The sequence below is a fragment of the Monomorium pharaonis genome, chromosome 5, assembly GCF_013373865.1.
Source record: "Monomorium pharaonis isolate MP-MQ-018 chromosome 5, ASM1337386v2, whole genome shotgun sequence".
Classification (NCBI taxonomy): Eukaryota; Metazoa; Arthropoda; class Insecta; order Hymenoptera; family Formicidae; genus Monomorium; species Monomorium pharaonis.
The window spans coordinates 21,584,708-21,610,710 of NC_050471.1; the positions used below are offsets into that span (position 1 = coordinate 21,584,708).

The 26,003-nt window shown below is 32.4% G+C and overlaps 1 protein-coding gene across 1 annotated transcript in view; it reads left to right on the plus strand.

Moving 5' to 3' along the window:
- Window positions 1–19,207, plus strand: part of LOC105836647 (beta-1-syntrophin) — a 222,694-nt gene extending 203,487 nt beyond the window's left edge. Inside the window, exons 5-8 of the mRNA XM_036287419.1 lie at window positions 634–857; window positions 16,508–16,722; window positions 17,576–17,793; window positions 18,238–19,207. Coding sequence (XP_036143312.1) covers window positions 634–857; window positions 16,508–16,722; window positions 17,576–17,793; window positions 18,238–18,330 — 750 coding nt within the window. The 3' untranslated portion in view covers window positions 18,331–19,207. The remainder of the gene's footprint in view (window positions 1–633; window positions 858–16,507; window positions 16,723–17,575; window positions 17,794–18,237) is intronic.
- Window positions 19,208–26,003: the final 6,796 nt, after the last annotated feature.

The window sequence follows — 26,003 nt, forward strand, 5'->3', positions numbered from 1 at the left end:
AGGTTTCCCTTTTTTTTTTATTTACGAGTTCCATCATCTGAAACTAAAGAACATCATATCTTTCATACTTTACGAACAAGATATATCATATCTACGTATTACAATAACGTAATAGTAGTCGAATGCTTCATTCCACTTGATATGCTGCAGATATAGATAACGAAGAATTTGATTATATCGTCATCTTTTTCGTAATATTGATTATTTTAGTTTTCTATGTTTTTTAAAATCTTTATTAATTTAATTTATGATTCTTTACGCATATGAATTTATTACAGTTTTTTATATAATAGTTTTACACATACTACTTTTTGATTATTTTTTAATTGTATCTTTTTATAAATTGCGCCTAACTCAAAGTCTTTTTTTTTAATTTTAGCGAGTTTTAATTATTAAGGTTTTAAATCTTAAATTTTAGACAGTATATTTGAATATATATTTTTTAATGTGTCTATAAAAAGTAAAATTTTTAATAACTGTTATATACTATATATATATATATATATATAATAAATAAATAACTGTAATTTTGCAGTGTGTTTATTTCTTTGAAATTTACAGTTTTTCTCGTCAGTTATTGAAAATTGAATGTTTATATCATAAATAATATAAATATATTGCATGTACTTTTAGAACGGACGAGCCAGTAGTGAAAGCAGCGAAGACGGAGCCGGAAGTAGTGCAAGCACTTCTCGAGGAGCCGGGAGTGGATTCGGTCTTGCCGCTGGATGCACCGGCGGATGGCGCAGTGTCTTTGGTGCAGTTTCAGGCCGGGAACTTAGATTGTATGAGTGTGCGCCTTGGAGCCCAGAAGCTTGGGCTTCGCCGAGCATTACCTGCCCCCTTATCGCAACACGGTAAGTCTTCTACAGTGTTTACGATTTTTGAACAAATAGTCACATTTATTTCTCTTCTTACAATAAACGAAAAAGAGCCATTTCCGATACTTTTGACATTTTCTATATTTGAAATAAAACGAACTAAGTTATATCATTGTATACGTCACTTTATCAAGATTATTACAATAATTAAATTAATTGAAAGCATAATATTGGGTCAGAACGAAAATCTCGGTCTTTTTTGACGTTGCTCTTATTACAGTATAACATTCGTATAGATATTACGAAAAATTATATATTAAAAGAGCGACGTCAAGATCGGTCTATAACAAAAAGTTGGTTTTATTTGAGTTATATTTATAGTGCTATCTCGTGTCAGCAAAAATAACTTTAAAAAGGAATATTTGCGTAATTATATATACAATGTAAATATATATTTCGAAAAAAAGGCAGTGCTGTAAAAGAAACATTTGTGATAAATTTGAAAACGTTTTTTAACGAGTATATGTTGTAAGCTTATCTTTGTTTATGCAAAGTAGAAATAACTCTAACTTTTTTTATAGCTCTTAAAGTAATTTTTTAAATAAGATATGCTTCAGTGCAATATCTGTAAATGTTGACGAGATAATATTACTATTTTTTTTTAAATGGCTAAAACGTTTACGCTCACCTAATATATCGAGACATTAGCTTGTGAAATTATTTGACAATAATAATTTATCGTAGTATTTACAACAATTTTGATTTTATTTAGAATATCTTAATTTATTTTAAATATCTTATATTTATTTTGGTACTTATGCATTTTTCCTAACAGTATTCGTTATTATACTTATGGGGCAAAATCGCGTAACAATCCGCCAGTGGCGTCATTAACATGACGATTCACGTATCGCACGGATAGCGTATCGACTACGGTCGAGAAAGCGGGAACGTGCTTACGAGCGAAACGAGCCAAACGTATCGCGTCGTCAACGAGCACCACGACCGCGTCACGTTGTAGCACGTACGTCTCGTCGATTTCACGTCGGCGTGGCGCGAGACTGCCGTCGTATAGGTTGCTGGGAAATTAAGCGTAAAAAATTCACCAGCATCGCGTGCGAGAAAGTGGCTCTGCATGACGAGCATCTCCTGATGGAGTACAATGTAGCGACTGTAAATATAGAGCTTCCAACATCTTGTCATACGTGGACCAAGAATTCTGTCTGAAATGTGAAGCAAGAAATTGCCAGAAGAGAAATAGTCGTGTTGTCCCACGGTTTTTTTACCTTATAGCAAAAGATACTGTTCTTTGTTAATTGGATGGTTAATGCATAGAAACAGTTAGTTATTTATCCGTAATTTTTTATTTAATTGCGTTCTCGTCCTTTTTTTGCACCTTTAGTACACTGAGAGAAAAATGTCGGTGTACCGAAAAACAAATTTTACTTACCATTTTTCTGCGAAATTTATTCGACACAAAAAAATTTTACTTGCAACGATGAAATATATATTTCTGTGAAACATACTTTACTTGTCTTATAAATGGTTTATTTGTTATGAATAAAAATTTATTTCGTCCTATCCAAATAAGAGATTTATTTCGTTCAAATAAACTTTATGACTTCCAAATAAATTTTCAAGCATTTTTCTCTCAGTGTAGACAATAAAATTTAAAAGATTTAAGATTAGCGTGAGTACAAATAAGACTAATAAGGCTAATAATAAGTAGCTAATGCGCAATTTGTCACATTAATTTTATATTAATTTTATATTAATAGGTAAGGACAGATTGTATGGCTGAAGATGACCATAACACAGGAACACAAAAAATTAAAAGTTATCTCAACAGAATACTCCACTAAGCTATCTTTATGTATTTTGGTGTGCTGAACACGAATTCAGTGTCAGAATTGCTCCATCACCCACCTTTTTTTTAAATCGAAAAAAATGGCCTTAAAAACCTTGAAAATCGTAATAATTTCGCTGCACGCGGAGAATGGTGGACGATGAGGCGATTTTGACGGATTTATGTTTAGCGGCTTAAAATACATAAAGATATCATGGTCTGGTTCGTGATACAGACAATTTTTTTTTGGTGCGACAGTACAGCACAGCCACCCACAAAAAAAGGTCTGTATCATGGACCACCAGACCATGATATCTTTTAATCCGCTGAACACAAATTCGGTGTCAAAATTATCCCATCACTCGCTATTTTCCACGTACAGCAATTATTGCAATTTTTTAAGGCTTTTTGATTTAAAAAAAAAAAAAATGATGGGTGATGGGGCAATTCTGACACTGGATTTGTATTCAGCACGTCAAAATCCATAAAGGTAGCCTAATGGAGTATTCTGTTCAGACAACTTTTTATTTTTTGTGTGCCTGTGTAATTAATGGACAAAACGTCCCGGAAATTTATTTTAATAGAACGATTGTTTGCGCACCAACACTAGTGTGTTGATTCGCATTCGCTGTTAAATTCATGTTTTAATATTCTACAGATGTAGGATCTATTTTTGGATTTTTTTAATTAAAGCTTTATTCGGAGATTTTTTCTGTTTACAAGTATGAATATTGGAATATGACTTTTTGAATTACATAAACTTAAAATTAAAATCTTGGAAGAGATGTGTGTATATTTTTTTAGTATAAGTTTTTATTGCTAAAATTTTAATATAAAAATTTTTTCATAACATTTAATATTAAATCTCTGAAATTCTGAAAAATGCAACATTCAATCGTATTTTTATTGAAAGAAATTTGATTACAAATAAACGTTGAGTTTTAATTATATAAAGTTATAATGATAGAACAATTGATTATTTTGCTTGTTTATTATTTAATTTAATTTTGATGTGTCCTATATAATCTGAACGTTCACGAAAAAGAGGGATTGAAACACATAGAACACACTCTAACATGGTATACAGGCTCTATCCCCACATTCATATTCGGTGGTACAGTCGGAGGATTATCAATGAGGCACGTCGGATTACAGCAGTTAGCGATGTTCGTTAGACCGCCATTTTAATTAAGACTATTATACATCCGGCCGACTGTTCGTGTGATGTCATTGTGACGCTCGTTACGTGCACAGCTCACGAAATCATTTTCGTCTCTGTGGCGATTCGTTTTGTAATGTGCCGATGCGACATTGTACCGATACTAATCACTGAATATGTCGTTTAACCATGTGCATAAATGTGATACGAGCTTTCAACGGGCACATCTAATTATTCGCTGCATTGGGCTGAGTCGTTGAATGATCGTTGGAAAGGATCTAGTAGTGAATGGATTATCAAAACTATTACCCATCAGCTTATATACGTTGATATACATACTAGGTAATGTATGTACGATCGGAAGTATCCTCGAATATGTCACTAAAGATATCGCGCATATATCTTTGTGAAATTGCATGTAAAAAGGTAGCGAGTCGGAAATATATTGCTAAATGTATTCAAATTTGAGAGAAATTGGATGGTACTTCTGGATGAAATGGCAGCACCCTCGATATAATACTTCTACTACTGTGGTTTATTTTGTATTATAAGTCTGCGTTAAATTTAAAGGAAATAAAAATAAAAATAATCAAACAAACCGACATTCATTTCTCTAATTCTAATTTGTGAAATAATTTATATATTTATATATATTTTTTTTAATTAAAGAAAAATCCCTATCTTTCTGAGAAAGATTTTCTACGGTTTCTGAAGAATAATTACATTCGAGTTAGTTTATATTTTACAAACATTGCGTACATTTCATAACAATTGTCACAGATTTTTCTAAAAGAGTGATGATTATATTTATATATATCGATAACGTTAACATATACAAGGATTCTATCGGAATGTGGATAATGAGATTTTGCACGGATGAATAAATCGGTGCTTAAACAAATACATCGATCGAAACGTTTATTAATTCCACGTAACGTCCTTTCGCAATCATTGCGGCCATGCTACACGCACTAATCACGATTGGTTTCGGTTTTCATGGCGAATTGCCGGGTTGGTAAATAACCGAGTGAGCAAATATCTCGGCAGAGCATTTGTCAATAACGGACTGAAATTAATAGGATAGTAATACAGATTAGATCCTATTAGAGATATTATATATTTTGTTGGTTTGTGACATGAAATATTATATATTCTTTTTTTTTCAAATTGTTGGAATTCAGAAATATTTTTAAGTACTTTAGAAGAATTGTTTAATCCTAAAATGTCCTAACACTTGTCTAGAATAATGTTAATAAGATTCAAAAATATTAATATTTTAATTTCATTAAAACAATTAATTAAAGAGAATTGCAGAAAAATACAGGACAGAATAAAATAAAAATCTCAATACTCATCATCAATCTAAAAGCGACACGCGTGAATTTAATTAAAAATTTGTTTATTTATCTAGACGAGCGATTTTTGAATCCATCAGCGACGTTGCTCGAGGTACAATAGCACATTATTCTCGTATAGAATGGCATTTCTGCCATTTTTTTCAGTGTATTTATTGCGACGACATTCCGCGACTCATTTCCGTTCTTTTCCCATCTCGATATCAGCGTACCTACAATCGATTCCAACGTCTCGTTCTCTGGACGTTTACCTACTATCTGTCCGCTTTATTTATTTATTTGCACACTCGAACGGATTGCGATCACTGCTACATCGTCGTATTAATGTAGGTTCAAGCGATCGATTTATTTAGACGTTGTTTATTTACTGCATGCGGATGTTTATTCAGCCAACTTTGTGTTGCCAACCAACGGGAGTGGTTGAGATCAGTGTCGAGTTACACTAGGATTGATTTTAGTTGCAATTGTTTCGAAATGTCCGCAAACATTATCTACATGAATATTTACCAAAAATCTTGAGATTTGGTAGACTTGGTATCGTAAAACTTTATACGTTTTATTTAGAGAGATTTCATAATTTAACAAAAGGACAAAGGAAATAAAAAAAAGGCTTTAGTTTTTGTGTTGTTTGGAAAAAAAGTTAAAAATGAACAGTTTTTACTGTACTCGTTTCTAAACGTTATCTGATTTACTCCAACCAACCTATGACGCACGTATGAACAATATAATAAAAAATTTATTTTTTGGAAATAGTATCATCAAGTATTTGCCACTTTTCTCGAATGTTTTGCGAGCCGGGTATTGCTCTGGAAATGTTGCTGCTTTTCTGCAGAAACGCTGCTTCAATTTACTGCCTCAATCGTGAATCTCATTTACAGGACTCAGCATCGCGGAAAGCGGCTTACAAAAAATTTAAAGGAGCTTTAGTTTTAAAGCTGACTTCGAGATAATTTGTGTCGCGAACTACACGTTAAAGTCCACTTTAAATCTCGACTAACTTGAAATTCCTTGAGCAAAATCGTTCCCGCGTCGCTATCCGAGAATAATCTCTTGCTTCTTTAAACCGTCGCCGTGTTGCGATAGAATAATTAATCGTATGGAATAATTAATGAATTGGCTAATGGATCCCATTCCACGGAATTTATATATATGTTTGAAAATAATATACTCGAAAATAAAAATCAATTTTGTCAACAACAATCTTTGTAAGGTACATTTATATACTCGCTAAGTACATTTTGCTTTAAGGGATGAAGGTAACAGCGTAATAAAGATTAAAGATATAAAAGGAAAACATTACTTTGAGTGAACGTTTGAAACAGTTTAATTAGCATGACTAATAATAACAATAATGTTATAAGAATTGAATAAAGAAAACTACTGTTCAAAGTTCAAACGGACATGCCTTGAAAAAATTAAGAGAAGAATTATCAATTAATACTATTTATCCTTGCTAACTAATAAATATGCAATTAAACACTTCATTTTTATCTTGTTATTTAAAAAAAAAAAATACGAATACGGTGTTTTAATGTTGATAAAAATATTGAAAAAACGTTTGTTTTTCTGCTTCGTGAAACATTAATGGGTCTTGTTTAATCCAGTGGGACAAAAAATAGACGGTGTTACGAATAATAGTGAGGCAACATGAAAATTTTCATAGCGACATTTTCTCAAGAGCGCTCAAAAGCCGCGTCCATTAATCCGCGAGGAAACGCGGCGCTTCATTATTTACATCCACAGAACTTCGCTTCGCGGTCTTGCTTACACGGTGCGCGCCGTCGCTCGCCATTTAAACTGTCGCCGCGTCCGACGCGGTGATTAACCGAGCGGGTGATCGTAATTAACGGCCCGGCACGACGCCTACGAAACTTAAGGACCGTGACCGTGCAATCTTCTCGGATCACGAAGCACACCGCAAGCCGCCGCCGCCGCCACCGCCGCGGCTTATTTCGAGATCAGAGAGAAAGAGAGAGAGAGAGAGCTTATTCACTTTTGGGACATTTCAATGCGTTTCACGAGATTGATTGATTGGTTTTTAAGTCATTTCAATTGTAGAATATTTGTTTAAATTCCTATTAATTTGTGTTGCCTAGTGCACAGAAATTGTGAATCTTAGATTTCAAAATTTTGATTCATGTCGCAATTATACATTGGCGTTAATACTTAAAAAAAATACCCTAACAATTATTACGTACAAATAGAAAATTTTATTTTTCTTTTAAAACATTTTTCTCAGGCTCACATACTCTCCGCGTGTGTGACAAGAAGATAATGAAACCATTTTCTCTCTCACAGCCCGAGTACCCTCCTCTTTCTTTTCGCCTCATTCATGTGACAACCTCTTCGTTTCTGCACTCATATCCTGTATTTTTCTTTCTGCACTCGTATTTGCAGATCACATATGTGCTGTGCTCGACGGTTTGTTTGACAAGGGTTGCATGTCTGGTGATTAATCACTTGCAATTAATTAACTGAGAATCAGGAATCGTCTCTCGTGTTGCTGTTGCATCCTATCCTCTTTTAATTTTTCAAGCTATACCATACACTTATTGGGGCTCTCTTAGCAGTTTAATGGATGTTTTTCTTTTAAAATGATCACGTTCTAGATTACAAAGGCTAATGAACGATGTTAAACATATAACACACAATATGAGATAATTAATAGATTAGAGAGTCATTTATCATACTGTAGATATTAGAAGTTAAAGCAAAAATCGATGAGTATACTTGAGGTATATTCTTTACACTTAAATTTAAAGACACTCATCAAGAGATATTCTTCTATGATATTTTAATTAAGTAAAAGTAAAATATGCAATATTTTAGATCTGCTAAATCAATCATAATCTACGGATTTTTATGGAAAAGTTTTTGTGTCTGATATTTTCATTATTTGTCTACATCGTGTTGCGTAACCGTTATATTATTTACTGAGGACCGAGTGATTCTGAACGTTTTTTACTTCATATTCCCTGTCTGTTGCTCTTTAGACAACTTGCTTCAATACTTGATTGATAAGTTATAAGTGACGAGAAATAAGTTGCGTTTAGGACTTGCTGAGGGTGCTTTTTCGCGTTATTCTTACCCGAACTACTCGTCCGGGAAGAAGTGCGTTAAGCCAGTGTTAGTTCAGTGTAAAAGAAACTTTATCGTGCCTGTCAGCCGCGAGGTAGACGAATGGCGCCCTTAGCACCCTTATCTATCTGCAATTTTTACGCTTAGCCCCTCTTCTCTACTCTCCGTCTCATCCTTGCTGCTTTTTTTCTTCCTTTCCTCCCCAGTCTGCATTAATATCTTCTAGAAGAAGCTCAGCTCTAATCCGTCAAATCCGAAAAGCTCCACGAAATAAATGTCTACACAGTAATACACATAGACGATCGATATATGGCAAGATTTGATTTAAAATTTTTGTTAAAGGTGATCCTATATAATTAATATACATATATGTGTATTGTATAAAAGGACGAAATTCCAATTTCTGATTTTTTGTTTAATATTTTAGATTTTAGATGAATATATTAATTTTTCTCATTAACTAAACTTGCATATACACAACATATGGATATATTATACAAGGTTCCTTTTATGTAACTGTATTTTTTAAACTCTTTACACCTTGTGTTATGACGCAACTTATAGTTATTTTTTAAGAAATAAAGATTAATCGCAAATTGGATTGTAGATTTAATTATAGATTGTTTTAATTTTATGTTGAATAATCTAAAAAGTAAACAATGATAAAGTTTACCATATTGAAATACATTTTTGAATCTTTCTAGCTTATAACAAAATGTAATATACATTAAGTGTCACCCAATATACATATAAATTATGCTCACTCGTTGCGTTCTGCATACGTGGACATTTACTAGTTCCCACATTCGTTGCAGATTAGATATACGCATATGTGAAAAGACTTTTTTTTATCTTTACGGCATATGCGTTTATTTATTATCGGCACAATGTGTTGCGTGCCATCAATTCGGATTAGCTTGCAGCTCAATAGGAATTTTCAAACCACTGTCATTTTTTTCTGCGCGCCACTGCAGATTTATGGTATCTATCGTCATCAGATAATATGTGGTTGCGTCACCAAAATTGAATATTATACACATGACGTGAGACGATTATCACGATACTTTTTAAATTCAGTTTAAATAAATTAAAAAAGTAAAAAGGTTTAAAACGGCGAAAACTTTATAAACTTTGACTTGTTAATATAGACACAGAAATAAATTGAATACGAAATTTTGTTTATAAATTCATTATACAAAACTATTTTCAAAGTTACAAAATATCATATGCAGCTACTGCAATCTCACGCATCGCGCAATGTAAATCGTGGTTTTGCAGAGATTTCGAGTGATTTAATTAATATATTGAATTGAATCAAACAGCATGTTATGTTTCAGAAGCTCTCCACTAGAATAAACTAGTATTTAAAAAATTCGGTAAGCATTAATAAAATGGTGACAAAAAATAAAAGAATCAAAGAAGTAAAGTGTTTCTCATTGGAATAAAATGTAAATAAATAACAGTATAAAATTAATTGTAGATAATTCTGTCGAAAATTTAATGTTGTTTATAAAAAAAATCTTGTCTCGATATCTTCATTCATTTTCCTTGTTATCCTTGCAAAACCACGCGATGAGTCAAACTGCAGCAACTTTGTATTTGTTAATATCTTATAATTTTGTAAATAGTTGTTCCTATTATTAATGGAGTAGTATAAAAAGTCTACAAAAGAATTTTATATTTTATTTATTTCTATGTTTATATTAACAAGTTAAAGTTTACCAATTTTCAGTGATTAGATATATTGGCAGGAAAATGTTCTAAGCAAGCCAGTTTTTCATAGTTATGAACTAAGCAATTTTATTGCGAATCCAATATCCTTATTCTAACCTTCTTCGTGAATAGTTAAGAAGAACCAGCGAAGCGGATCGGCGGCACCATTTGCTGCTAAGTGCTCGATTGTTGCGAGGTGATTCAACATGCAAGCGCTTCGGCGGGAAATCAATTAGCTCTAAAAGTTTTCCGTCGGCGAGCTTGATGAGCGACGACTAAAGGAATATCTGACGATGCAAGGAGTGCTGTGCATTCAACTCTTAAACTACCTAGATAATTTTTAATTTCCTTCTGCCCATCCACCTTTTCCCATCGCTGAGTAATTCAGATCTAATTAGCTGCTACAAAGAATGACACCCGCTATTCTCATTTTTAATTCTTCAATTAACTGCTGCAGAAGGACGTTGCGGTGTTTTTCGTTTCAGTCTAGCGTAATTATGGAGATTACAGGTAAACAGAATTTCTGATCGAGCCTGGAGATGAGATGTTGCATTTCTTATTAAATTGCAGACATTTTTACAGTAATTTAATAGTGACTGTAGTGTCTTTCATAAAAATTTAAAATATTACCTAAAATATCACAAGTATATTAGAAAAAGACATAAATTTAAAATGACTTTTCCAGCGAAAATTTAAATTATAATTGATTAACAATAGAAATTGAGTAAAATTTCTTTGTAATAATAATTTTTAAAGAAAATGGGAAATTTCCAGAACAAAGTACCTTGCATATATTAATAAATATAAGATTTCTGAAGGAGATGAATACTGAGCTTTGCACAAAAGACTTCAGTATACATCGTCCAAGATAGGCAAGCTTTATTTCTTGTTCTTCCTTTTCAATAGAAGTAAGAATTTTGCCATGAAGTAAAAGCGAAAAGCGCTTTGTTCCATTTGCGGATTTGCATTGTACTTTGTATTGTACCATCTTCGTCCTTTTCTCATTTCCAAATTCTCATTTTCAAATCTTTTAAATTCTTGATCTATATAGGTTGTTGAATCTTTTATATTTTTGTGTTCAGCAATCCTTTAATTTTTATGCTACTTTTATTAATTTTAATATTTGTATTTATATTAATAATATATTTCAGTTACTTAATTTTTATTTTATTTCATTGTATACTCTATTATCGCACATTATATCTTTATACATTTATCGTTTATAATGTATTTTTTTAATTGTACTGTTTTTAAACTTTTTGTGTCTTTGAAAGATAAAATATAAATCTGTTTTAATATAATCTAACCTAATTTTTTTGCCACTTTTCTTTTCAACGTTTATTTTTCATCTTTCTTTTCTCTCTCTCTCTCTCTCTCTTTCTCTTCCTTTCTCTCCCTTTCTCTTGACGGCACACAAATTCTGTTTTTCCCCAACATTCCCCCCAGTTTCTCCTCTTCACGATGTCCGGTGACAAACGGTCGCCTTTCCACGGCAGCCGGAAGAAAAGCCGGTTCAAAGAGCAGGGAAAACGAACGTTGAAAAAAAAAGCGACGGACATTCCACAGGGAGAAATATTTTCTAGCGTTTGTAACTCATCGAATCTTCCGCGTCACAGAACTCTCGCTGCAAAGAAAATCCACTAGCAGCGAATTGACTTTTAATTTATTTAAGCATTTATTATTTGCTCTTGTTTCGTTTATTTTGCAATATTAAGTTTAAAAAAATTTTTTAGTAATATTTTATGTAAAATTTACAGAAAGTAGAAACACAAGTAAACTATTCAAAAGTAATCTATAAAAATTATTGAATTATAAAATTTATTTTTAGTATTACTTTCAAATTTATGTTTTGTTTTGTAGTCTACATTTAATTATTGGAATTTAATCGTTAAATAAATTTTTATGTTGGATTGTAAATATGTGCTTATTTTTATGTGTGCGTATACAACTTTGTATAATTATTTCTTGAACTGTAACATACCAACATTCTTTTTACCCTGCATTTTTACAACGTCTACACTCTTAAAGGTAATACGTCTTTACCGTGCTTTTCGCTTCGGCTTAATAAGATTCATAATTGTCTGCCATAGTAAATTAAAGGCCATAGAGATAGAGTCGACTAGGCGGATAAGGGCCAGATAAGAGCGGCTGAAAAAGGAGGGAAGGGGAGATTGCAAGGAAGAAGGGATAGGACGGGATATGAAAGATGGGGTCCCGATAATCGAACGGTGAACTGGATCAATTAAATCCTCCGGGGTAGACATTAATTATCGAAGGTGTCGTCGACAGTTTCCGATCGCGCGTGCAATCGAGGTACGATATTCGGAACGAGTTCAGGATTTTGCCCGCGGCGCATCCTCTATCCTACAACCGTCAACCCTTCGCGTCTCTTCGTTCTTATTTCCCGATTGGCCCTTCGGCCTGATTCAAGACACGTAAGACGGCTTCTTATGTCGTTCTCTATATATTTCAGCTGCAAATAAATTGTCAGAATAAACTTTAAATGGATATAAATGCCAGTGTCGATAAAATTTAATTTTTTTAAACGTTTACATGAATAAATTAATAACAAAAGATGAGAAAGCTAACATAGTTCTGCAGCGGATTTTGATGCATGATAATTTTTGTTTAAATTTTTACAATCTCCAGCTCACACATGCCATATATAGTTGTCGGTCTTGAAACACGATTTTACCAAAATTTCGGAGTACGTAATATCACATTTAAGTTGACGAGCACAGTTTAATAATATTGTTGTTTATGAGTATCTTAAAAACATTGTAAATAAATCCTTACAGTCCGTCTTATCTTGTTTTTTGAATATAAAAAAAATAAAATGAGAATCTTACGATGAGAATATAAAGATGAGAAAATATAAATGAATAACGTTTATAAATATCAACTTACAAATATATGAACTAACAAAAATACGTGCTAATAATAAAAAAACAACATTAAAAAAATATAAAATAGTTACCTTATTAATGATTTTATATTCGTAATTATATCATGACTTATTGCTACCTAAATATATTCTCGAATTCTGCATTTTGTCAATTGATCTCGATTTACAATCGCATGAGGATATGTTGCGTGTATAATCTGCAATGAAGGTAAATGTGAAGGATGTTGTGTAAACGTCAATGTTGCTGTCACAAATCGAATTATTGATAATTCACAGTGAATTTCGACGCCATTGATCGGCAAATATAGTTGCTGCGACTGAGCTAATAGGATCGTGCCGAAAGTCGATACTCGTCATGACGAGATCTCGCATCTTAATCGGATTTTATCGCAGATTTTCCGCAATTTAATATCCCGTGCTATTTCTCCTCGCCGAACGCTGTTAGTTTTGAGGTGAACATTTTTGATATACGTTTTTATATGTGCTGCAAAAATTGTTGCAAAAATTGTACATTTTAATACAAGTAATAATAAATTTAATTTAAATAATAAATAGTGAAATAAATAATTTTTTAATTTACATAATGTTTTAATATTGAGTATTATTTTTAATAAATATTAATTTTAATTTTAATATTAATTCATTAAAAAAATCTATTAATAATACTAAATAAATTTTATTATAATACTAATTTTAGTGAAATAAATATGACTACAAAGTTTTTATTTATTAATTTATAAAATCTTTACAATTGGTATTTTTAAATTACAATTTAAATAAATATGTAGATAATATATAAACAAAAGTATTTTTCTTAATTTGAAAATTTATGTAAATTAATAACATGTTAATTAAAAAAAATTATATATACACCAAAATAATATTAAAAATGTAATTTTTAAACTTTGTAAAAGTTATGCTGAAGGAAATTTATCTCTAAATTTGTGAAATAATTATGCAAAATGCAATATCAATCTTCTGCTGTATGTTTACAATTGTATAAAATTTACCATACATATGTATATGTATTAAATTACTGTTTAATATATATGCTATAACGATTCTCTTTGTAAACATGCAGTAAAATAAAGCACCCAGAACAAAAGTTATGTATTGCGTAACACTGGAAATGTCTCGTTGCATTATTTTATATCGCATTTAACTTTCCCGCGTATCGTTGTTGCGAATTAACGTCAGCTTCATTTTTAACGATGAGCCTGGCGTTTTCAAGCGGCTTAAATGTGGTGTCAGGCAGTCACGCTGTTTGAATGATCGGTGATCCAGCTAAGCCTCGTTTAAATTTTAAGTGAAAAAGACTAGAGGGAACGGGCATCGATCGTTCGTGGCAGCTTACGAGCCCGCGTCTCTGTTTTTATCGTGTCTGTTATATACGAGATATATAGAACATTGCGGATATCATTTTTTCTCGAACAAAGATATTACCTATACATTAAAATAAGAAGGCTGCTTTCCCATTGCTGAAACAGAGAAATTGGTATCATTTACAATACGGTAAAATAAACATGCTAAAAGGATTCTTATGTGACTTTCTATTTAATTTGAAATCAGAGAAAGAAATTGTAGGAATTTATTTATAATTTGTATAAATAATGTCCTACATTTTGTTTTGTATGGTCAATAAGTCAATGCTATTTATATTGCCAGTTAAATTTGCGTATCATACTTGGTCAATACAAATGATATTAAATTATTTACAATAGGAGCAAATTTATTTAACTCCCTACTGAATTAATGTTCAGTTATTTATTGAAATGATTCTTATTTAGTATTTAACTATCTGTACACTTTTATTCGAGACTTTTTATTTAATACAATCATAAAATTAATTAAAAACTTTAATTATACGTTTATATTTCTTGGACCTTACAGCAAGGATTAATTGGAATTTTTAATACACGATCATCAAGTTGTTTTCATGAAATGGGAAATTCGATCAAGGAGAAAATTCAATCATACGGAGAAGAAATTTTCTTCGAGTTTCATGTTGTCGCTATTAATCATTTTCTTCTTCCGTCACCAAACATTCTGACATCGTTTTCTTCAAGTTTCCATTCGATGAGCAAAGAAACGAAGAAGCTGAAAGACGCGTGAAAAGAGCGGAACACGTCGGGAAGTTCTATTTCCGGTCGACGGGGCCTGTATCGGGCCCGACGCGAGAACGCGAAATGGCCGACTTAAGGAAGTTTTACTGCGAGACAAACCGGAAGTGATTCGGCTATCCCGAGGGAAACTTTCTTTTCTTCCTGCGGGCTTTTTCGTCGGATTACGGCCGCCGACGAACATCCATTCTCGTTTAACGCTTTTATTTACCGTTTGCGGCTGTCTCTCCAACTTCCTCCCGCTTATCGGAATTTTCTCCAGTCGCGCTTTTTGCTATTGCTTTATTTTTTTCACTGTTCTCCCGAAGCGCTCGCGATAATGGCCAATGAATATCCATTGCGCCGAAAGAATTACTTCAGATCTCAACGATAATCAAAACGATACAACAATGTTAAGGTCTGTTCAGATCAGAGAATGCAAAGGGATGTGTTGTTTCGAACAGACTTACGAGATACAAACTTAGAAAAACAGATTCCAAAAATTTAAAGATAAAATGTATTTTATATTCAAGTATCTAAACAGTGTCTATTTTCAACCTTAGAAAACGATATTCTCGTTACGTTGATAAATTACGCCTTCTTCAATTCTTTTCGTACCTGCGCTTGTTTCCTTTTCTTTAATTGCGTTGAGCGTTGTAATTTTAGCAATCTAGATGCTCCGCTTTGTCACGGGAAATTCAACTACATCTCGGCGCAGTAGGTAACCATTAGCATTGGAGCGAAAAAGGCCCGGGGGCGACCGTCAGGCACGTCGAATAATGCCGGGGGGGGGCAGGCATTTTTTTCCAGTCCAAGTGTGTTATTTTTTTGCGTCCGTTTTTCTGTCCCCTATTGCGTAGGGTGTTCTTTCTATCACTCCTTGTTTTTCCCCTTTTTTTTTTTTTTTTTTTTTGGCGCTCGCCAGTGTCCCTCGGAAAAATCTATAAATCTAGCGCGCGGGCTCGCGAACGTCAGGACCATTCGTCAGCGGGCAGATTGGTGGGAGGGAATGGATTCGAGGAGAGTTAGGGAAGGGGTGCGTACGTGGCCGAACCCGTGTCAGGTGAACACTGCAGCTTCGTCCCACATGCAATAAAGCCGCGACGATTTTACGAGCGAGGCGAGCCGGATGACGAGGTAATTTACCTACCCGCTGGAGGGGGGGGAGGGGGACGAAGGGACGACGGGAATGAATCCATACCGTGACTCGCTACAAGAGGGGGGGAGGGAGGGGGCTTCGATCGTTTCGATAAAGGTTGGCGCTTTTTACCCGACACCCCCCAAGAGCGATGTCACGTGATTTTCGTACCCCCGCGGAATCTTCAATCTTCATTCTAGAAGCTAGCTATCGATCTAACGTAAGAACCGCATCTAACCGTCGATGCACACGTGGGGAATGAGAACTTGGAACTTGGTACAATTTTGTATGCGGCTTCGGAAGCCCGTTTAGCGCGTTTTTTTTTTTTTTTTAAATAAAAGTGAGTAATAAAATTTCGGGGACTTGAACGCGACTCGAATTGAATGATTTCAGACTGGTCTCCTCGCCAACGCGACAGAATGAAGCGGCGAGCAGCAGTAGCGGTTCGACTCAACACGGGGCGACGTTCGCGGTTCGGGTTGGCACGATGGACGGGGTAGTCACGCATCATTTACGAGCTGAAACACGAAGAGATCTGGCGGCCTGGGCACGGGCAATCGTTCAGGGATGCCACGCGGCTGCTCATTCCTTGCGGGAATACACCGTTCGTAAGTAATCTCATATATTAACTACGATCGATCGTGTAATCGTATATTTTGAAAGAGGGTCGGATTCTTTTGCTTTTACCTGTGTGTGAAATAGTGCTGAAGAATTTATTTTATAAAAAAAATTGTGAAAGAACTGAAAGAAAAGATTGATAAATGGACGTGAAAAATTATTTTTTAGAGGAGACAGAGAGAAATACGTAGCATGAAATACTTGAGGAGGTAGTGAACTCAAGTTCTTTTTGTAAGTTATATATAGCTGCGGATGATAGTCGACATCTATACTCTCGTCATTTTCCGCGTTCGGTTCGATGAATTTTAATTTCTTTTCAGCGACGACGAACGGCAATAATAAATCGAGATGAATGCCTCGCTCGTTTCATACGCGTCTTTTTGTTCGCGTCTCGCGTCAAACTCATCGATGATAAAGAACCGGTGGATACCGATGCGGCAGACACGAGCAATGAAAAAATATATACAGGTTGTCTCACAAAAAAATAATATTGCAAGAAATTTACTTGGAAATTATATCTAGTTGAAATAATTACCCTAACAGTTCTGATGATTGAAAATAAATTTGAAAATCTATATAGCCTTCGTGAATTTATTTCTAATCGGACTTTTATAAAAATGATAAAATTTTTAATATTATTAATACGCAAAATATACAAAATTAATCTCTATTAAAAGAACTTGTAGTTTTGCTATGCATCTTGTGTGTCTTATATTGATGTAAAGTGTAAAAATAATATAAAAATGTTTGGATCATATTAGTAGGATTATTTAAATATGTTAAATGCATTTTTATTTTTCCCTAATGCCATTTTAATTTTGTGATATTTTGTATTATATATAGGTTGCACATGGCAAGGTAAGGCCTGTCAGTTGGTTGTCAACCACGAAGAAGGTTTCGCGCTCTACTCCGCAGGAACGCGGGGCACTGCCGGGAATGGCGTAAGTCCTGGATCACCACCCACGCCACTCTGGAGAAGATCCTTCGACAAATTGAAAATGTCCGCGGACGACGGCGCTCGTCTACTGTGGCTCGATTTTGGAGGCGAGGATGGCGAAATTGTGAGTATTTGATAGACATACGGATTTCAACTAAATAACACAAGCATCAAAAAAAAAAAAAAAAAAAAAAAAAAAAAGAAAGGAAGCTGAAAAATCTAATACCTCGTGGAATAGATTCGAGCGTCGTAAATTTAAGAACAAGTTTGTGAACGAAGAAAAGTTTGCTGCAATCATAAATTTCCTCATTTCAACTTACATCATTCGATGTAGTTACTTTAAGACTAGAATTCCGACATGTACCATCGTTTTTTTTTATTAATGATTAAAAATGGCTAGTTGTTTTTAGCCCCTGAAAAATTGTTTCCCTGTTTTTTTTTTTAAATTTATAGAGGCTTTATAAATTGATTACTTCAAAGTTGGATATTTTTTCTTATAAAGTAGGAAATTCAAGTACGTCATTAGCTTCCGTCAGTAAGTAAAAAGTATCGATTAATCCTATTGTAGGAGCTTGATTTGGAGAGCTGTCCGAAACCAATCGTGTTCGTCCTGCACAACTTTCTTTCGGCGAAGATACATCGGCTCGGTCTGAGTGCATAGGGGCACGAGGGGGCCCTTACAGAGGCCCCCGATTTGCCTCCTCACACTACCAGGTCTGTTACCAGCGTCTTTCTTCATTGAACTGGAAATAATCGCAGTGAGAAAGAGAAAATTAATTTTTTCTTCGAGGATTCGAAGTAACAAATAACAGTACCGAGACTTGATAGGTCAAGAAACATCCGAATGGATAAGAAATATAAGGACTATCTTTGTCAAAGGTTTTGCATCGCGAGCAACATCCTATTCCAGTGCTGTTTAGAATGCGGAGAAACGAAAGAAGTCAAACAGAGTAATAGTGTAACAGTTTAGAAAGAGTGAGAGTAGGATAATGAATTTGCAGACAGAGTAACGATCCGAGAATTCTATATATAATTGGAAAATTATAAATTTAATAGCGACGAAGACTGTTTAATTTTTGTCAATAACTATTTAATATTTGAGAATTTGGACATTTAAAATAATAAAACTTATAAAATATTTAAAATTTTAGATAATACAATATTTTTAAATCTGAAGCCTTAAAAATATACGATTTTCAAATGTAGTTGTACAAAATTTCAATATCTAAAATTTTTTAGAATATTCAAGAATTGATTTTATTTTTCCTAACCTTTAATTTTATTATTTTAGTAATATATAAAAAAGGATTCTCAAGATAGGGAGAGGAAGGATTTAAATATTTACAATATTGAAATCAAAATTTAATACATAAGATCTTAAAAATAAAAAATCTAACCTTCCTTTTTTAATGAAGATGCAAAGATTGAAAAAGAATTGCATATTGTACAGAAGTATTAGAAATTATAGAATTCTCGGACTCGCTCTAAGGATTCCAGTATCTTAAAGTCAAAGAGGTATAAACAAAGTGGGAAAAAAAGACTGTACATTTATAATTTTGACAGTCCATGTTTAAAGATCATCGAGAAGTTCGATTGCGATGAATCGATTCGAGACGGTCATTAAAAACTGGGTAACAGTCCCTTTTTTCCTTTTTATTTTCAACGATAATCGATACGAAGCCATCCACGAGACGATATATCGAAGAAAGTACGATACGTGACAAGGACGGAGAAGCGGAAAGGTAAAGAAAAACACCTATGCCGCTAATCAACGCGCCTAAGTAACTAATTTAATTAACTATTTACCTAACCTAAGTAAGATTAATCGCAAAGAACTGATTCGACAGATTATCGATAAATATTTATTAATCCAGTGTCGGATGTCAAATTGCGATGGTTGTAACGAGCATGGAAATCAGATCGCGATTGTTTAAATGACGACTGATAATTTATTAATGTATTCTTAAATTTTTAATGCAATTTGTCTAACTAGAGTTTTAAAAAATAATAGTCTGTAATTATATCTTGGTGAAAAAATATTTATATTTGCTATGCGCAAAAAAAAATTAAACTTTGCTTTTTATTTAACTTTTCTTACTGAATTAAAAAATTACGTTTTTAAATTAAATTATATTTTTATAATTAACTTAAATTCTTTTGTTTAATGTTTGTAAAACAAATATTTTATGGTAAGGGATAACGTATGGATTAATGTTATAATTTTACATTTTTGCATAAACGTTTTAATTTAAAATTTTAATTTAATTTAATTAATTAAGACTTTTTAATTAAATTACGACATTTTAATTTTTAATTTTATTAATTTATATTACATATATATTATACATATTTAAATTTTTTTATTAATATATTATTCATTAACGCGCGCTGTAACGATCTATCAGCGAGGTGTTTTGTAACTTAATGAACTTTAGATATATTGAACATTGTTTTTAGTTAATATTCATATAAATTACTTGTTATTTGGATAAATGGAATTTTAATTGATTTTAATTATCAGTGTACTTTATTTTTGTCTATATTATTTTTTAATTATTTCAGAAAATAAAACAGTTTGCATAGAATTTAAGAATTCTTCTTCGTCGTTTAAACATGGCGATAACCCTGATCACACGCACGATTGAGTCGCTTAGATAAAGCGACTTAAGTGTAACGTACTCGTTACGAAAGTAGGAGTTAATTATAATAAAGTCTATGTTTTCACCGTACATCTAGCGTTATAAGAGAATGCTTATCGTCGGCGCCAATTTTTTTTATTAAAAATTGCACAACGGTTCAACTTAGATTTCAGGTCCTTATCAAGTACATCTACATGCCGTACATGGTCAACTAATCTGAAAATCTAATTTTTGTACAGATTTCATACATTCGACGTACATAGGTACCAAACGTATAATTATATTTAAGATTATGTGGCATTACCATTACGGCAGAATATTAAATATCACATTTACGATAGAATTTATTATAGGATACCGTAATATTGAAAATTAATAGTGTACCTGTGACATTTAACGCCACATTTCTGTCAATGTAATACGAAACTGGGACTTTAGCATTGTGGGCGGTGGAAACATAGTCATTATTAATAAACAATGAGCCGCTCATTGGTGTTCGACCTTCCACTTCCCTCGAAGGCTTGCAAAATATACATTCCTTTAAACTCACTTAAGTAATAAGTAGTTAAACAAAATAGAGAAAAGAGTAGTAGTGATAATAAATTTGTTTATTATTCCAAACGGGTTTTGTGAAAATGTATTATAAATGTATGTATCACACGACATGGAAATAATGAAATTGAGGCTGATATTTAATTAAGGCAAATTATGATTAGCACATTTAATTTGTCGAGTTTTTAAATATATTTCGTAATAATAATTACACATGAAAAATTTTGTGATGATTGGGCTTTGTGAAAACGAGTTTCCCCCAATCGGCCAGGTTTCAAATAACGAAGGAGAATATCATATTTTACATACTTTAATTTTGCACTGGGATTATCTGGTCAGCTTCGTTCTCGTTTTTTCCGAAAAATTCACGTGCGTCGCACGATACTAAAATCCACGGAGTTTGGAACACCTGGAAAGGACTTAAAGAGTTTACTCCCTTGATCTTCCGGCGAGAACTTTCTGCGAGATAACGTGTTTCGTTTCGGTAAGACGATATTTATGTCGCTCCCCCTCCTGCCTACAGTCAAAGCACCTCGAGTGAGTTCACGGAAGTTGGAATATCCTGCGCGTTTCTCGGCCAAAATACTTTCTCGGAATTGTACTCGAGAATGGCGAGGCGATCGCCATCGATCTCAGCCAGACAAAATGGAAATATCCTCTTGGCGGCCGTTCCGTGGCGAGGTGAAGCGAGACGTGAATCCAGGTTGACTTATATTTAGACGACTTCCACACGTCTTTACATTAACGATATTAAAAAGGAACTCCGACATTTTTAACTTATTGATAATTTGGTAGTGAAAAATTGAGTTGTATTTTTTAGTAGAGCGGAAACGTAAAAAGGATTTGAAAAGTATAATTTGCTAAAAATTAGCGAATAAGAATATACGTTGTGCAAAATCGAGGGGAATCGACTGTGTCAATGTTAAATTAAAAGAACGACTTATTATACACCACAGAAAATTGTCCCACGCAGTTTTTTTTTCTTAAACGTTCTCATTTTATAACGTATGATTTTTTTTTATTTGACATAAAACATATTAAATATAATTTATACTTTCTTAATATATAGACATCTAAGAACTATTGTTGGAAAAATAGAATATGAATCGCCAAAATCGTCGCGTTTTGAACAATTGACATTTAAGCAAAAGTTTAAAAGGAAAACGCGTGAAATAGAAGGTCCCTTGATAATTCAATGGGCGGCTATTTTAGCTGTTTTGTACGATTCGTATTCTTTAACGCAGGTAAGGTAGAAAAAAGCGTCAATGTGTACAGCCTGATTTTTTTGTTTCTTACGCAGCAAGAGCATATCTAAATGACTACTCATATCATTGTTTAGAATATAAATGTTAAAAAAAGCCTCATATGTAATATGAAAGGAACAAAATATAAAAAAGTTGTGAGTTTTAAAAGAGGATTCAGGACTTTTATGTAAAAAATAAAACTAGTATAAAAATTATTGAAAGACGTAATAATCAAAGGATCTAGAATCATGATTTTCTAGAATCTGGAAATTTATTTGTAAATTTCATACAATTTGTTTAAATAAATCTATATATTTTTAACTTTTTAAATAAATTTTAAAGTAAGTTTGCAGGGATTTGATACATTCGACAGTATAAAGTCTAAAACTCTGCAGATTTTATCAATTTAGAATACGCTCTGTAGATGAAATATACAAATCCCAGAGTACACGTAAATTAAAGATACTCACGAATTTATAAATTTAATTCCTCGAAGATATGCAAATTCTTATAAAAATTTAAAATCCCTGGAATTGAATCTCAGAATAAATCGAATTTAAGTATGTGTATTCTTAATTTCCAAAGTTTAGAAACTTTAATTTATTTTAATACTACTTGGCATTGGAGAATCTCTTTAATTTTAAGAAGTGTGTGATGGTTTCAAGAAAATTTAGAAGACTATTAAAATTTTAATACATTAAGTGAGAGAATCAAAGATTTATCGGCAATCAATATTCTCTGGAATCATTAAATTAAATTGAAACGAGGAAATCAGGCATTTAAAAAGTTATCCTTCACAAAGTTATGGAAGAATGTAAGAATGAAGTTTTTCTCACAGACTTTTATAGCATATCAAAAATATACTGGCATATTACTACTAGCATACTTTACCAGACTACGGATCAGCATAAGTAACTACTTACTATTGCTCTTATTTATTTGTTCAAAATAAATTATTTACATCGCTAAATAATTTTTTTATATGCAGGAACTTGCAGTATTTCTACTTGGAGAACTTCACGACCAAATTTCTGAATTTGTCTCAATATTTTTTATACATTTATTACTATTCTATTCTATTTATAATAATAATAATAATGATAATAATAATAATGATAATGTTAATAATAATAATAATAATAATAATATAATAATGAGACAGCGACTTGTAACGGATAAACATCGCGAGACGAGTTACTCGTTACGTGGCAATGCCTTGTAGTTTTGAAAGCTGCAAGACAAACCTTCAAACAATAATGATGATAATAATAATATTTTAACTACTGATAGATTTTTGTATTATAAATTCTAGTATCATGTCTGGGATGTGTTATAAAAGCCTGTGATTTTTTTTCTGTATAAATACGAGTGTCTCCCATCGAGGTTGTTGAATGTTGTATAGAGTGGACGTACAATAATAAGATTGTGGTTAAGTAGACATATCAACGAAGTCATGTATTATTGATTGTATGCATTTATCACTTTCCGCATTTCTTGCGCTTCTCGACCTAAACCGGAACGGATTTCACCGCTTTGTAATTTGCTCTTATTGCCCGAATTTGTTTATATCAATGTAAATAGTTTAATGAAATCGATCGTTTTGAATCTAAAAGCAATTATTATTTAATTATATATACTTAAAGATATTTTGTCGATAATTTTGATCTTAAAGTACGCGCTCAATGAAAGGGCTCTTAAAATAAGTAATTACTAACAGTATCTAATTACTAGTAGTAATTACTATAATAACACACAATATTTCATTATAAATATGTAACAATTATATTATGTAATTCAAGATATTTAAATTAGAGTAGGTTGAAAATAATTGGAATCGACAATAAATCCTATTTAATTTCTTTCTTGTTTGCGAACAAGTATTAAATAATTTATTTAAATATAGACTAATTAATATTTTTATAACATATCCAAAATTATCTGCAAACTGATGCAATCTAATCTCTAATGTCCAGGAAAGTAGTGGCAAGGATATTAGTGGTGAATTATTGCGTTCGTTTTGGATCGATGGAGCGCATCTCATATAAACGCGTGTAAGCGACTGTTAACAAGTTATTAACATGATTATTATTAACGAACTAAGTTGAACATCGAGGATTTTATTAGTGAATTTGTTCGCGCGTGGAATGCATATTTTTTTAATAATTTAGAATGAACCGTTAAGTAAATCGGAGGATATAATGACAACCTTCCGCTTTATTTTCCCTAAGTTTACAGCAGATTTGTATATTGATGAGTTACCAAATAAACAAAAGCAGTTAGAACAACGAATAAACTGTTATTCTTTATTCTATCCTTTAAATCTCTTATTTGATGTATTATGCAACGTATGTATTTAAGAATAATAAAAATATGAAAGTATAATATAGGTAATATCGAATAATTAGGTAAATAATATAATTTAATATTGGTAGTTACGAAAATCAACAGATTAGCAGTTGTTAATGGAAACCCTCGAGTGCATGTATTATATAATTTTTATTTTTAAATGTATATTTTTTTAAATATATGTATAAAAATTTTATAATTTATTATAATAAGTTTTAAATGCAATATTTCAAGATTAATAGAATAAATTATTACTATAGAACTACTTTATTACTTTAGTTTATTTATATATATATTTATAATTACACATAAATGTTGGAACTGAATAAAATGAAGACAGTTTTTAAATTTATAACAAAGTCAAATTTTTGCCTAGTTAAAAACGATTGATTTTTATTGATGTTTGTAAATTATTTTATTTAATCTGATAGTTATTGTATTATGTGTATAGACCTTCCACTATCAATTTTAACACATTCTGTATCACAAGCCTTGGAACGCAGCAGCGTGTGATTTACGTGCGGTAAGCCCCGCGAGCGAAATGGAGGAGATCTTCGACCGGAAGACAGATCAGAAAAGTTTCGCGAGGCAATCACGAGACGTGGATATTGGGACTGCCGATAAAAATGACAAAGTCTCGAAACTTTTTGTTCGCCTTGCCGTCCCTCAGCTCTGTGAAAACCTACTTTTGTCGTTTCCAGTCACGAAGCTGCGCGATTCTTTTGAATTTCTTTAGAACTCCAATCGTGCAGTCGTAAATTATGTATCGAAACGCAAAGAAAAGAAGATTTCTTTTAGATTGTATTTACTGCCGACTACGATATCGCTAGTTCAAGTACATCTAAAACTAGTTCAACTTCATGTGTTAGAACATTAAGTTCCAGTATAGAGAGGTACGTTTCTCAAATATCAAAGTAACAAATTATTACAGAGAGATAAGATTTTCGCTTTCTCGATAAATTTAGATATATTCGTCATACATTTTAGTACTTTCTAGGACTATTTTATAAAGAAAATTTATATATATAATAAGCTTCTGACTAATTAATTTTAATTGATTAAAATTGAAAATAATTAGTAATAATAGACAATAGAAAATGATTTTGTTTGTGTATAATAAAGAATAATAAATTAAGATAAGAAATAGTAGAATAATAGAATAATAGAATAAATGTCTTGCCGTAAATTATACTTACATATTAAATATCTGTTGTAAGATAAATACTTATAAACCAAATTCGGTTATTGCAATTGTATAAAATAATGTTGGATAAAGATTAAAAAGGATTTTGGAAAAGCGATTATGGATCAATAGCACAGATATCTCTGACTGTGTTTTACGCTATTTATTGGTTTTTCATTTGTCGCACGCTTCGTCAAATAACGTGAATTATCATTGTGCTCGGCCGATTGTATGTGCCACGTTCAAAAAAATCGAAGCTGATAAAATCGATTGAAGATTTGTCGCGTAGTCGTTACCGTTCAAATTTTTGAACAGTGGCTTTATCAAGTGCTCGCATTATGAGGGTTTGCAATATCGGCGCTGTGTTCTG